General features: G+C 46.7%; 1 protein-coding gene across 7 annotated transcripts in view; it reads right to left on the bottom strand.

The window, feature by feature from the left end:
• The window catches only part of SEMA5A (semaphorin 5A), a 472,925-nt gene that overhangs the window by 106,168 nt on the left and 350,740 nt on the right, over positions 1–16,017 (bottom strand). For all 7 annotated transcript variants that reach the window (XM_070056841.1, XM_070056840.1, XM_070056845.1 and 4 more), the window contains one exon: positions 12,734–12,941. In XM_070056841.1, coding sequence (XP_069912942.1) covers positions 12,734–12,941 — 208 coding nt within the window. The remainder of the gene's footprint in view (positions 1–12,733; positions 12,942–16,017) is intronic.

Raw genomic sequence — 16,017 nt, 5'->3', positions numbered from 1 at the left:
GGTGTTACAATTGGTAAACTAATTCAGTAAAGTTGCAGTTACAAGATAATAATCAAAAAAGTAGCTTTGTTGGATGCTAATGTTGAACTCACAGAAATAAAATCCTAGTCATAATACTGACAACAAAATCAAGTATTTAGGAATTAATTGAACCAAAAATTGAAAGATCTCTAAAATGAAAATTATCAAACACTGATGAAAGAAAGATAGAAAAGGACAAAAAATGAAGATATTCCTTGCTCGCATTTGGAAGAATCAATATAATTAAAATATCTATACTACCTAAAGCAATCTACAGATTCAATGCAATCCCTATCAAAATACCAATGACATTCTTTACAGAAATAGAAAAAACAATCCTAAAATTCATATAGAATCCCCAAAGACCTAGGATAGCCAAAGGGATCAGGAACAAGAACAACCAAGCTGGAGGCATCACAATGCCTGATTTCAAAGCACACTACAAACTATAGTAATTAAAACAGCATGGTACTGGCATAAAAACCAATATATAGGTTAGAATAGAGAGCCCAGAAATTAATGCAGGTACATACAGCCAAATGATTTTTGATAGAAGTACTTGTACCATACAGTGGAGTAAGGATAATCTCTTCAACAAATAGTTCTAATAAAACTACATATACATATACATACATATGTATATAATATGTAACATATATTATATACATATTAAATACACATTTATGTATATATAGGAAGAAAAATGAAATTAGATCCTTATCTTTCACCATATACAAAAATCAACTCAAGATGGATCAAAGACCTAAATTTAAGAGCTGAGACAATGAAGTTGCTGGAAGAAAAGGTAGGGGAAACACTTCAAGAGATCAGTGTAGAGTATGAATTCCTGGACAAGATAAGGTATTACCTCAGACTCCTATCTGAATGGCTAAAATCCAAAATACAGAGTAACAAGTGCTGGCGAGGATGTGGACAAAGGGGAACACTTATACACTAATGGTGGGAATTAGTGCAGCCACTGGGGAAAACAGTGTTGGGATTTCTTAAAAACAAAACAACAAAACCTGGAAATAGAATTTCCATATGACCCAGCAATCCCACTACATACATAGCCCAAAGACTTGAACACAGTGTACAAAGAGACACCTGTACCACCATGATCAGAGCAGCACTGTTCACAACAGCCGAACTTCAGAACCAACCAAGGAGCCCATCATCAGATGAATGGGTAAAGAAAATGTAGTACATATTCAAAATGGATTATTATGTCCATTTGCAGCAAAATGGACACAACTGGAAGATATCGTGCTGAGTGAAATAAGCCAGACCCAGAAAGACAAATATCACATGTTCTCCCTTAAATGCGTGAGCTAAAATTAAAAAAAAAAAGAAATGAATGTCCGTGTGTATCAGTCCTGCTGCAAATATAGTTGGGTAAAACTTTGTTTTGTACCTTTGAGGAACTAATAGCTAAAAATGTAACTATTATTGTTTAATGATCTGTGATTACTTTAAAATTTACTGGATACGGGTGAAACAGTCATCTTTCCATTCAGTTACTGTCTATAGTTGTTGTCTATATTTCCACTAAGCTGGGGGTCTTTTTACTTGTTAAACTTACTATTTGGTGAAGTAGTAAGCCTTTTTACCACAATATAAATTTAGAATATGTTATTTCAAAACTAAAAAAGAAATAAGAAAGGGAGAAGGCAGAGGATAGGAAGAGGGGGAGGGAAGAAGGGAATAAAGTTGTGTTCTTGGAATTGTCTCGACACCTTTCCTCTTTCCTTCTCACTGTACCTCTATCTCTCAAATAGGTAAAATCTTTTTTATTTTTAAAGATTGATTTATTTATTTGAAGGTCAGAGTTACACAGAGAGAAAAGGAGAGGCACAGAGAGAGAGAGGTCTTCCATCCGCTGGTTCACTCCCCAGTTGGCCGCAATGGCTAGAGCTGTGCAGATCCAAAGCCAAGAGCTTCCTCTGGGTCTCCGATGCGGATGCAGGGGCCCAAGGACCTGAGCCACCCTCCACTGCTTTCCCAGGCCATAGCAGAGAGCTGGGTCAGAAGTGAAGCAGCCAAGACTTGAACTGGTGCCCATATGGGATGCCGGCAATGTAGGAGGCAGCTTTATCTGCTATGCCACAGCACCGGCCCCTCAAATAAGTAAAATCTTAAAAGAAAAAAAAAAAAAGAAAACTGTATTTACACTGTCTCTGCAAATCCTCTTGAATCTGCTAAAAGCTAATTAAAAATCAAAATTTGAAATTAAAAAAATAAGTTAAAAGAACTTTGTTGGGTGGATTTTTTGTGTGGTTGAATGAGGGAAGAAATGTGGAAGCAAACCACGATTTTCGTATCACAAGTCTTGTTATTTTTCAACAATCACTTCTTAAAATCTGCTATTCTTATGTACTTGTTATCTTGTACTTCAGAATCCACATTTTAAGAGCTGCAATTAAAAACAAATCTTATTAGAAACAGGACTGAAAAGAATTCCCAGTAGACAATAACCTTCCCAAGGAATGCATTCTGGGGCATCTGCAAATCTCTCAACTGTGGTGTCCCCTTACACAAAACTGAAATAGTAAAAACCTCACCCCCCAGAGTGGTTTTGAGTCAAATTATACAGTGTTATGAATGAAAAAAATGGCCAGCGCCATAGCTCACTAGGCTAATCCTTCACCTGCGGCGCTGGCACACCAGGTTCTAGTCCCAATTGGGGCGCTGGATTCTGTCCCGGTTGCCCCTCTTCCAGGCCAGCTCTCTGCTGTGGCCCGGGAATGCAGTGGAGGATGGCCCATCCTGCACCCCATGGGAGACCAGGAAGAAGCACTGGCTCCTGGTTTCAGATCGGCGCAGCGCACTGGCCATAGCAGCCACTTGGAGGGTGAACCAACAGCGAAAGGAAGACCTTTCTTTCTGTCTAACTCTGTCAAAAATAAATAAATAAATAAATAAATACATGATATACATAGTTATTTTAATCCCTCCCTAAAGTTACTACATGCTGTGCACACCTGGTGTGCATGAAAATGTTTTGCATTGACAACACCGCGTCTGAGACTGCCACAGCTCTTCTGCAGAGCAACCTGAGAATACAGCACACTCATGACGGGATAGAGGTTCAACTGCACGCTTGGGCACAGAGCCTTGAAGACACCAAGTACACCAATGAATCTGGTGTAACGACAGACAAGCCAGAAAGAACGGCGTGGAAGGATGGACATGGAGTGCACACTCAGTAGGCAGAGGAGACGGGGTGGGCCCAGACTCAGGGAAGGCACTTCTCCTGGCTTCGAGTGGATATCAGGGTTTAGCTGAGTGAACATGACAACCCCAGACATGATGGCCCTAGGGAAGACAGCATGACCGGGTGAGCTGAACACCTGGGCCTGGTAGGACTCAGCTTAGCTAACTTCAGTCTGGTCATGATGGCCCTAGGGAAGACGGCATGAAGGTCATGGGCACACAGCATGATCGGGTAAGCCGAACACCTGGGCCTGGTAGGGCTCAGCTTAGCTAACTTCAGTCTGGTCATGATGGCCCTAGGGAAGACGGCATGAAGGTCATGGGCACACAGCATGATTGGGTGAGCTGAACACCTGGGCCTGGTAGGACTCAGCTTAGCTAACTTCAGTCTGGTCATGATGGCCCTAGGGAAGACGGCATGAAGGTCATGGGCACACAGCATGATCGGGTGAGCTGAACACCTGGGCCTGGTAGGGCTCAGCTTAGCTAACTTCAGTCTGGTCATGATGGCCCAAGGGAAGACGGCATGAAGGTCATGGGCACACAGCATGATTGGGTGAGCTGAACACCTGGGCCTAGTAGGGCTCAGCTTAGCTAACTTCAGTCTGGTCATGATGGCCCTAGGGAAGACGGCATGAAGGTCATGGGCACACAGCATGATCGGGTGAGCTGAACACCTGGGCCTGGTAGGGCTCAGCTTAGCTAACTTCAGTCTGGTCATGATGGCCCTAGGAAGATGAACTGAAAGTCAAGGGCACAGGGCATGCTCACGGGAGTCCAACACTTTTTTTTTATGCCTTCCTTAGGCTTTCAAAGAAATATGAATCACACAATGTGACTGAAATGCTGGAGGTTTGCTAAAGCATGGGAAATAGGATGTAGCACATGGGATAGAGAGCCAACTAGTTGATACCTCACTGTGGTTTTAATTTGCATTGTTGTGATGGCTACTGGTAGTGAGCACTTGTTCACTTATTTGTTGGCCATTTGTATTTTTTCTGAGAAAGGTCCATTCAGGTCCTTTGCCCATTTTTAATTTTGTTTTGTTGGAATTGGTGGTCTTCAGTTTTTTGTTTTTTATTTCCTTACAGATTTGATTATAAATCCTTTGCTAGATAAATAGTTTGCAGAATTGTTCTCCCATTCTGTCGTTTGTCTCTTTAGCTGTGCAGAAGATTTTTAGTTTGATATAATCTCATTTTGTTGATTTTTGCCTTTGTTGCCTGTGCCTTGGAGATCTTATCCAAAATATGTGCCTGTGCCTGCAAATCTTTCCTCTAGGGCTTTTTGTTGTGTGTGTATTGTGTGTGTGTGTGTGTGTGTGTGTGTGTAGTTTCTTAGTCTCCAGTCATACATTTAGGTCCTTGATCCATTTTGAGTGGCTGGGGTCTTGTGTCGACCTCGTGCTCACTGTTGCCCAGTTTTCCTAGCATCGTTTATTGAAGAAACAGTCTTTTCTCCAGGAGATGTTTGGGCCACTTTGCCATAGGTAAGTTGGCGGTAGATATATGGATTTACTCTTGTGGTTTCTTTTCTGTTTCATTGGTATATCTGCTTTTATTCCAGCATCATGCTGTTTCTGTTACAATAACTCTGCGGTATGTCTTAGAAATATGGTATCGTGATGTTTCCAGCTCTGGTCTTGCTGTTCAAGATTGCTTTGCTAGTCAGGTTCTTCTGTATTTCCATGTGGAATTTATAATTTTTTGCCAGTTCCTTTGCTAGTTCTGTGAAGAACGACATTTGTATTTTGATAGCAATTGTGTTGAATCTTTAAATCAACTGGGTAGCATGGACACTTTAATGATATTAACTTCTTCAAAACATGAACTTGAAAGATCTTTCCACTTTGTGCGTGTCTTCAAGTTCTTTCAGTGGAGTTATTTCCGTTGCAGAATTCTTTCACATCCAGCTATTCTTTTTCTTGGAGTTATTGTCAATGAGATTGGACTGTAAGTTACTGCTGAATGATCTGCTATTGGAGTACAAAAATGTTAATTTTTAAAATTTATTTATATATATTTATTTGCGGGCTAAAAGAAAGGTGGAAAGATCTTCATTCTGTTGGTTAACTTTCCAAATTCTTGCAATGGCTGGGCTGAAGTCTGGTGCCAAGAACTCAATGCAGGTCCTCCCATGTGGCTGTCAAGGACCTAACTATTTGAGCCATAACCTGTTTCCTCCCAGTGTGCACGTGGGTAGGAACCTAGAATTGGAAGTGGAGCCAGGATTTGACTCCAGTCACTCTGATATGGGATGCTTATGTCTTTTGAAAAACGTTTAATTAACTGAAAGAGTGGAGAGAGAAACTGAGGAATGAATGTGTGCATGTGTTAGAGAGAGAGAGAGAGAGAGAGAGAGAGAAAGAGAGAGAGAGAGATTGAGATCCCACCCACTGGTTTCCTCCCCAAATGTCTGCCACAGTTGGGGCTGGGTCCATCCAAAGCCAAGAACTCTATCAGGGTCTCCCACGTGGAGGGCAGGACAGGTACTTGTGTCTGCCAGGCACATCGGCAGGAAGCTGGATGAGAAGTGCACGCAGGACTCCATCCGATTCAGCATGCAGGCGTCCCCAGAGGCAGCTGAGCCCACTGCCGCACAGTGCCTTCCCGGGATGCTGGTGTCTTAACTGACCTGTTTATCAGGTCGAACTCCTGCACCAAGTACTTGTGTGCTGCCACCTACAACTTGACTGAATTCTTCCGTTAGCTCAAATATTCCCCAGTGGAGTCATTCAGTTCCTTTCTATGCAGAATCATGTACTCTGTAAACACAGTGACTTTAACTTCTCCTCTCCTCTCTGTGTGCCTTTCATTCTTTTCCGTTGCCTAACTGCTCTGGATAAAGCTTCCAGCTCCACAGTGAATAAGAGTGACAGAGTAGCCATCCTTGTCTCCTTCCAGGTCTTCGTGGAATGCTTTCAGCTTTTCTTTTGGGACAGCTCTCTGGTGTAGGCTTCCATTGCTATAAACCTTCCTCATAGTACTGCTCGTGCTGTATCCCTTACGTTTTAGTACGTTGTGTTTCCATTCCCATCACTTTCAGTGAATTTTTAAATCTCCCTTTTGATTTTCTGAATTACACATTGTTCATTCTGGAGCATTTTGTTCAGTCTCCATATATTTGTATAATCTCCAGAGTTTTGTTGTTCATTTCCAGTTTTATTCCATGTGATCTTACAATGCACACACTTTGGGTTTTTGTACATTTTTTGAGACTTGGTTTGTGGTCCAAAGCGTAGTCTGTCTTGGCGAATCCTCCATGGCTGATGAGAATGCGCCCTGTGCAGCTGGGATGGAATGATGTGGGGCAGCAGCAAGGGACCGGGGTGCTCCTGACACCCACGAAATTACCTGGATCCCGTCCAGGTGGTTCCCCTGCCACCCGAGGGAGGGAGTGGCCTGGTGCGGTGCGCAGGCCCTGGTAGCTCTGCGTGTGGACCTGGCATGCAGACTCCCAGCTGCTACTCAGGATAGGAGCCGGCGCTGTGAGGGCAGCAGCGGTGCTGAGATCATGCCCACCTCCGAGTCCCAGGAGCAGCACTGTGCTGGGATGGGCAGGAGGACGCCAGCAACTGCCCGAGCGAAAATATTTCAAATTCTTAACAGGTGGATTTAATACTGAAATTATCCTGAACACTGTTTCGAAAGTGAGCATGATTGACAGGTAATACAGTGAGGCATTATGGGGTACTTGATTTTTTTTTTTTTTTTCAAAAAGAGCACATTTATATTAGCATGTCAAAATGCTTCCTGGACTGCAGCAACTGGGATTAGCCTGGGACAGCGGCTCTGAGCTGATCTGGTGCGCACATTCATTTTACCCCCACGATTACCTTGGCCTCCTCCCGGTTTCGATCATTCTGTACATCGCAGGAAAGGCCACGTCTACCACCAGGGGGAAGCTCTCCCAGACAGACAGCCTCAGCTCTGGCTAGAGCTGTGCCAGGACAAAGAGGGGCTCAGGGACGGTCGGCAGCCCACCAGGGACAATTAGACCCGTTATGGAGTCACAGTCAGCATGCCAGTGTATGACTTCCATCCTTCTAACAGTTACATTGGTGGTTTACACATAATGTTGTCTTGATTTTTTTTCAATTACTATTAGATCATGCAGCTGTCTTCATGGTCATCATTTAATGCCTGTAGAACCACCCACTGGGTGAATAAATCATTGAGTGTCTCAGAACTGATGATTTACGCCCTTACACTTGGAAATTAAAGATGAGAACACTAGCTATGATTCAGAAATTGTATTAAAAGTAACTGGACAGGAACATCAGGTGAGGATATTAGGTGAGACAGTGTAGGTAACTTCAGCTCCCCTTGGACTGACTCCAGTGTAGACACTCCGGCGATTGGGTCTATGCCCGGATTTCTCATTAGACTCTGAGCTCCCAGGGGGCAGGGGCAGGAACGCCTCATCTGTCATCCTATACTCAGGGCCAGGCTTTATACTTGGCACATCTTAAATTCATTAAATAGACTCTGAGTGGATTAAGTAAGCAAAATCATAGTCATTAGAGGCTAAACCAAAGCTAATGGCAGCAAATACTCCAGATATTGAAATCAGGAAACCAATGAATTCATTCTGAAGACAGAATACTTACTTTGCACCATGGGGACACGGCAAAACCTCCTTCTGAATGTCTGATTCAGAACTGAACGGTTGCAGTGGTCTTGCTGGGACCACGTGGGCATGGTGCAGTGTCTCTCGACACACTGTGCTTTCCTCCCAATCTGAAGAGCCCATCTTCAGTATTGAATACTTAATCAGTAGAAGTGCCAACCTATGAACTCCACCTTTAAAACTTTGCCCTTAAAAGCAATATTGTTCTGCAGTAACCCAATTTCCACACCAACTTTCTTAATAAGGTATTCACGTCTTTAACTACTTGGCACTATTTCAGCTTAACTAAATTAAGAATAATCAGGCAGCAGTGCATTCCAAGGGAGCCAGTCTCTCCAGCCAGCTTATGATAGGCACAATGCAGAAGGCACAATTGTTCTGTTTTATGTGCAGACTATGTTCTTCTGGTTTCCAGCTTAGAGTCTCTTCCTAATCAGTTCTTAAAGTAAAACTAAACAAAGAAAACTAAAGTCACTACTTGGGGCTGTTCTTAAGTTCCGCCTCCGTGCCTGATTCCAGCTTCCTGTTGATATACATCCTGGGAGGCGCTGGGCGGTGGTGGCACAGGTGTGTGGGTCTGTGACACACATGTGGGAGACCTGGGCTGATTTCTGGGCTCCTGGCTTCTGCTCGGTCCAGCTCTAGCTATTGCGGGCATTTGGGGAATGAACCAGCAGATGGAGGATCTTTCCATCCTTGCCTGCCTCTACCTCTCAAATAAAAAAAAATGCAAATTTTAAAAACATGAACACTGGAGGTCTAAAGGTTTATGATCCTTTCGTTTTGCATCACCCCACTATCCTATAAAGGGAATTTTACTTTTTCACATGCATTTTAGTTTTCAGTTTGCTCAGTTAAACAGCAGAGAGGAGGTAGGCAGGGTTTCCGTTTGCAGGGCTGTAGCAGGTGATCAGCGCCTGGGCAACACAGTGCCTTAGCCCCTGCCGCACCGTCCTCTGGCCCCTACGTGTTGGCGTCATCCTGCAGGACCAGCGACAAGGGCGTCAGACACCTTTTCCACTCTTACTTTCCCTGTCTGCATCTGCAAGTGAATGAGTGTTTCTTTACCTGGTGGATTTGTCTGCTGTACCATGCCGCTTCACTCTGGCCTGCAGCTGCCTTTGGCTAAGAGAGGATTGAGTGCTGGCCACAAAGGCCATGCACCTGCAAAGCCCCTAGTAGTTTCTACCTGGCTCTTTTCAGAGAAAAGAGGGACTGGGTGCAAATCTTTCTGCTGACTTTACAAGTCCAGAAGGAAAGGGCTCTGGGCACCCCTGTGTGCATTCCTCCACTTAGATGTCAACACACAACCCGGACGGTGATGATAACTTCTGGGGTAAGGGGGCGGGGTACCAGTCTCCTTTGCAGATGTGACTATTAAAGTCCGAGGCCTCTGCTTGATTTTTTTCTTCCTGAAATAGTAACGTGAGAATGCTATGACTGCTTTTCCTAGTTTGTTCCCTACATCACACAGGCTGCGTGTTTACATTGGAACTTAGAGCTGGTGGCTCTTCTCACAGCTCCATCCTTGGATGCTACCCTATGGAGACTTTTCCCCATGTTAAAGCCATATACTGCAACTCTGGGATGGTGACCATGTGACAGGTGCAGGTGAGCTGGCCCTGAGGCCAGCATCAGCTCCCTGCCTTCCATGGGCATACACTGACATCACCGTGGATCAGCTTCCTCAAAAATTAGATGAGGTTAGCTCACGATATGAAAAACATACAGATACATGGTCATTTAGAGGGAGTTCCAGGCTCCTGGCTTCAGCCTGGTCCAGCGGGTGGAAGACCTCCATTTCTCTTTCTTTTTGACTTTTAAATAAATAAATCTTAAAAAAAAAAAAAAACCCAAGTGACATTTATAAAAAATAGTGAAAAAATCCAGCACTATGCCCAATATGTGAAGATATTTGAGAGATAGTATCAACAGCTGTAATTTATAAACAACTGAACAGATACAAGTGTACGTCTTTGGAAAGCATACACTCAAGGGATGGAAAATTGAACCCATGGTTTTGGAGGAGACATAATTTAGTTAAGCCTGAGGGTTTCTTTAATACTTCAAAATTCATTTACAAAATTGCCTTTCCAATAATAAATAAATTTACTGATATATTACCATGGGACCCAACTGTTACCCTATCACTATTCACTGTGCTTCTTCAAACATTCTTCTGGCCAATTAAAACTGCTTTTGTATGGGGTCAGTGTTGTGGTGTGTTACATCCCATATAGGAGCCAGCTCCTGTCCCAGCTGCTCTACTTCTGATTCAGCTCCCTGCTACTGGCCTGGGAAAAGCAGTAGAAGATGGCCCAGTTATTTGGGCCCCTGCAACTCGTGTGAGAGACCCAGATGAAGCTCCTAGTTCCCCGTTTTGGCATGGCCAAGCAGTGGCTGTTGTAGCCACGTGGAGAGTGAACCAACAGCTCTCGCTCTCTCCTCTCTTTCTCTCTCTGTATGTGTATATATGTATCTTTTTCTTTCAAATAAATAATTTTTTAAATTGCTTTTGTTAAAAAATAAAACCCAACATCTTTCCCTGTAACTTATTACACACACCACAGGATCTGGCCATGCAAATCCTAATTCTCAAAGGACAGCATGTTTTCTCCAGTGAGTGTTTAACTGGGAGTACTCTCTTGTCTTCCTGCAGAGGCCAACAGTGGAGAATCACATTGCAATGAATCCAGAGACGAGCCTGGTGGATGTCTTTAGATAGTCTGTATCCAGGTGGGGTATTTAAGGGTCAGACATGCTAAAGCTCTCAAGTGCAGCACGCAGGAGGCCCCAGCCCCTCAGCCTCCTGCCTCACACTGAGCCCGTGAACAGGCCACCAGTAGGGAGATCCAGCACAGGACACCTCTCCTCCCAGAAGCCAGGTGCAGAGAGACAAGTGACAGCACACAGGGGCAGTGGACTCTGCTGGCCTCTGTGCCTTGTGGCACCAACTCCTGTGGGTCTGAGATGGGCTTGAAGCTTACTTGCTCTGCGCCTCCCTCTGCTGATCTGAGGTGGGATTGGTTCTCGGAGTTGCATGTCTAAGGGATCCCAGGTCCGAGAAGCAAAGCAACGCAAAGAGGATGAATTGCCTCATGCTTTGTGAGCCGGCACCAGGAACCCACCGTGCATGGCACAGTCTTGTGGGTTATCCTTTGTCACCTAGAAGGAGTCATGTCGGGATCCAGAAGTCACCAGGCTGGCCAGGGAGGGCTATGCTCCCTTCCAGCTGAGTTCCCGGCTAAGCTACACCTGTGTCCTGGACCCCAACACCTGCTGCCACCCGTGACCCATCAGCAACTGGGGAAGAACAATCCTGCAGGCAACGCGGGCCAGAGCAAATTTCAAACAACTACTGAGTTGGCTGAACTTGGGAAGTAGACTTATCCTTTTATTGTTATCAATGCCTACAATGGCATTATTATCCTTGGGAAGGCTCCTAACGGTGTTCCTTAACGCTCTGATCCCAACAGAGGCCTGGTACAATAACTGTGTTGCCTACAATCCTCTCGAATAGAACACTACAACAATTACTGCCTTTCGCTTTCTAGAGTGCTGCAACATTTAAGACTTGACAGCTCATCGCATTGTATCCCACAGCAAATCACACATCAGATGAGAAAGTGAGTTTCAAAATACTTCTGTGACCTGGGTCATGAAATTGCAAAACCAGGCTTTTAATACAATCCCAGCAGCTCAGTCCCAAAGCTAGTGTTACCAGGAACTTTGTTTAGAGGAAGACTGGCCTGCAACTTGGAGCTGTTTGTCAAAAAAGGCCCTTTCTGTGGCATAGTGGGCTAAGCCTCTGCCTGTGGGGCCAGCATCCCATACGGGTGCTGGTTTTGTCCCGGCTGCTCCTCTTGCGAGCCAGGTCTCTGCTGTGGCCTGGGAAAGCAGTGAACACGGCCCAAGTGCTTGGTCCCCTGCATCCGCATGGGAGACTTGCAACAAGTTCCCGGCTTTGAATCGGCCTAGCTCTGGTCTTTGTGGCAGTTTGAGAGTGAACCAGCAGGTGGAAGACCTTTCTCTGTCTCTCCCTCTGTAACTCCACCTCTCAAATAAATAAATAAAAATAAGAAAGATCATTTCTACAGCAAACGTGCAATTCTGTACTGCTTTGAGAAATAAATTAAGAGAGCATATCACTCACCAAGGGTGTGTGAGATTGTAATTGCCCAGGGGCAAACTTTTGTCGAGGATCAGAGTGTACCCACAATCTCCAGCTGCCAAGTGCTGGACAAGTGCAAGGTGCACACGGTCATCTTCCATGCCCCCAAGCACCTGGCCCTGCCAAGGGAACTCCCAGCTCTGGTGTGGTCACAAGTGGGCATCCCATGGAAGAGGGGGAGACAAGCCTGGGGTGGGGGAAGGGGTGACGGCACTTGGGATTCCCTGGGCCTGCAGGGTCTCCATCCCCACCCCTCACAGGCTGTCCGTCCGACCCTGGAGCTCAGGAGAGAGGCAGCACCTGGGAGAGCTGGTGATGAGGGCCACACTGTGTGGGTGCTGCCAAGAGCTCTTTTTTAAGAGCATGCACATTCTATAGTGTTCTCTGTCTAGTTGCATCAAGACTATGTATTGAATAAAACATAAACTTACGACAGGTGAACAGGTCAGTGCAGGAACACCAAATATCAGCATTATCACGGAGAGTTATAATACAATGAATAATTCATTCTAACCCTGCCAACCGCCTGCAGGTGTCAGAACAGCGCTCCTGTCCCCGGATAAGTGGTGGGTTATCCTCGTCACAATCAGTTTGTGTGGGATCTGCCCCCCGGGAGGCAGGACTCCCACAGACACCGAGGTACATGCCCTCGGCACCGGCAGGCCTGTCCTACCTACGACCCTCCTGGGGACGCCCTACCTGCGCGTGCGGTAGAACTGGCACCGCTTCAGGGGCACCTTGGCCACGTGCTCGCGCAGGCCCACGAACAGCACGCTCTGGCTGTGCAGGATCTGCAGGCTCCGAATGTGCTCCTGCCGCCTCTCCGGGAACAGCTCGATCTCCTCCAGCAAGCAGCTGCCCGAACTCTGATTGAGCGGCGCCCGCACTTTCTTGATGGTGCCGTAGTCTGTGGAGACAAGAGTGGGAAGACAATGCTCAGGGCATCTCTAGAGACACTCTCTGGTTGAGCAGTGTGTGCAAGGCTGGCAGCTACAGTTCTCTGAGCGGTGGACACACGTGCAGAGGCCTGGGGCTCCTGCCACATCTACCCACTTGGCTGCACTGGATGTGGGGCCCAGACCTCAGCATTTTTCAAAGCGCTTCAATAACGCCCTAATGCAGCCAAGGATGAGACATCCTCCACGTGGCTCTTGCAGATGCAGGTCGAGAGACTCAGAGCACTCTGGTAGGGTCCCCAGTATCAAGCTTTGTGTCACCCCATAGAGAGCATCAGGACAGAGAAACGGTTGAAGGATGCCCTTGGACTCCGCGTGTCCAGAGTGTGGTGCTGCCCCAGCAGGGAGGACGCACCTTAACAGCCAACTGCACACACGCAGGGCAACAAGGCTGCAGACAACGCCGGGTGCACCTGCCTTCCACTCTTCCTCCTCCCTCTCACCCAGGGCAGTGCCTTCAGCCCAACATTCTCTCTCCTCTGGCTGCGTCATCTCCTTCCTTCCCTCTCTGGCACTGGCTCTCTGGGTCCCTTTTCTTGGTCTCAGCTCCTCCGGTCCTTCTTGTCTGTGCTCTCGCAATGTCCGCTCCTGGCCTGGCCCCAGTCCTCCCAGCTCCAGGTACACTCAGTCATGAGTCAGGCTCCCGACACTGCCCAAGGGTTGAAGTGCCCTGAACTGTGCAGGCTCCACTGCAAGGCTGTGAGCGGAGTGCAGCAGGGGCTTTAGCACACGCCTGCGAGGGGCACAGGGCAGCCAGCACCAGGAGATGCAGCCTTGGGCTCCTCAGAGCTCTCCCTGGTGCCCACTGGTGTGGATCCACTTCGGCCAGACTGGGCCCAAGCAAGGGAGGGGGCCTGGGAGGGAGAGAGGGGGCTGGTCTGGACAGAGAATGTCATTATTACGCCTTTATTTGCTAAGGAGTCTGCTTCTCCACTTTGACCTTTAGCAGGCGCTACGTCCATCAGAGTACAGGTGATGTAAGAAACGTGCACTTCTCCAACACGGCTGAGTTTCAACCCAAAGTGTCATAAGCTAAATATGAATGAAGGGAATCATTATAATTGGCTTCATCTGATAAAACATTAACGCTGAAAGCTTGCCATAGAAAATAAAACCATACGCATCTCCTATTCTGCTGAAATTCAGCACTCCAATAAAAGTCACTTGCAGGACACAATATATGACAGAAGCGCGTGAAACCCTCGTAATCATTCGTTCACGTCCTGAGACCTGCAAGAGAAGAAAGCCCTCATTTCCGGTGTACTGCAGCCCACGTCCGCGGCAGAGAGGAGCGGAGAGTGACCTGCAGCCACAGGAGACAGCAGGGTGCTCAGAGTGCGCCTGGCGTTGGTTAGGATTCTCAGATCATTTGCCACTTTGTGAAAACATCAACTGCACATTTTGCGATGAACACAGATGTGAGTACCACGTATTTGTAGTTTGTCCCTCAAATTGAAGACCATAGGTGCTCAGCACGGAAAAACAGAGCAACCGCGAGGCTTAGACTGCTCGACGCTGAGAGTACAGATGCTACTCCAGAGAGGGGAGGAGAGCTCCAGTCACACACAAACATTAAACACACTGAACACAAAGTTCTGTTTTGTCTTAGCAGAATATAAACAAGCTTGTACTGTAGGCTGAGAGATTAAATACACAGTGCCTGCTTAAATTTGAGTAATTCTTAGGATGTTCTACTCAATGCTGCTCCTGGTTTTTATCTGACACTCACACGTAAGTGGGCATCCTGTAGTTTTACTGGCTCCATCACGCTACCCTGTTACTGCCATTCCACCTGCTCACCTAGCAAGTGAGCAAAGCTGCAATGATTTCATGGCTGAGTATCCTCCCTCCACGGATGAGGAAACGGGGTTCCCGAGAGCGGAGCACGTGTTTCCTATGAGCTACGCTGGCAAAGTCCTGTAAAAGGACTTTTCATTCCAATGCTGATGAATGAGACGGAAGATTGTAACAATGACCTCCAAAGAAGAGGTGGATGAAAGCGCTAGCACCGGGAAGCAGCACGGTGCTGGGAAGAGGTGGCTCCGCTCAGACCGTGAGCACTCTCTTTGGATCCCTGCAGCCCTTCTAGGTGTCATGAAACGCTCTCCAGAAGTCACAGGACCGGGAAGTAGCACGCAGCTTAAACAGTAAAGTCTACAATAAAATAATATCCTTGAATTACGATTTGCTACATGTAACCTAAACTCTAATGTTTATACTTCAATTATTAACGGTAATATTTCTGGTTTTGGGGTAACCAGTTGGTATTTCTCAATTTTCAATGTGCTAGTGGCAAACATGGATTTAATAGTTCGAACAAGATTCTAGTTTGCATCTTAGCAAATGAATGCAAGTGTAGCTCCCTTCCATTTTGTATGTAAATATCCTTATAAGACAGGGGCTATGCAAGCTGAATGTGCCCGCCCAATACCTCAGCACGTGGCCATGTCTAGAGATGGGATCTTTTTTTTTTTTTAATTTGACAGGTAGAGTTTTAGACAGTGAGAGAGACAGAGAGAAAGGTCTTCCTTCTGTTGGTTCACTCCCCAAATGGCTGCTACGGCTGGTGCTGTGCTGATCTGAAGCCAGGAGCCAGGTGCTTCTTCCTGGTCTCCCATGTGGGTACAGGGGCCCAAGCACTTGGGCCATCCTCCACTGCCCTTCCGGGCCACAGCAGAGAGCTGGACTGGAAGAGGAGCAACCGGGACAGAACCCGGCGCCCATATGGGATGCCGGTGCCACGGGCCAAGGTTTAACCAAGTGAGGCACGGCGCCGGCCCCTGGAGATGGGGTCTTAAGGGGAACATTCAGGGACAAGGAGGTAATGAGTGCGGGCCTGCCTCTGCTGTGAAGGGTGTCCTTCTAAGACGGACGCAGAGAGGTGCAGCCATGGGCAGCCGACGGGGCGGCTTCAGGAGAGAGCAGCCTTCCTGGCACCTTGATCCTGGACCCGTCTCCAGGGCCCTAGGAAGCGAATGTCTGCTGCATCACGCCCAGTCCCTGTGACGTTGCCATGGCAGCCCAAGG

This window comes from Oryctolagus cuniculus, chromosome 14 (genome assembly GCF_964237555.1).
Source record: "Oryctolagus cuniculus chromosome 14, mOryCun1.1, whole genome shotgun sequence".
Classification (NCBI taxonomy): Eukaryota; Metazoa; Chordata; class Mammalia; order Lagomorpha; family Leporidae; genus Oryctolagus; species Oryctolagus cuniculus.
Note: the sequence above shows the minus strand (reverse complement) of the source record. Positions and strands in the feature narration are given on the sequence as shown.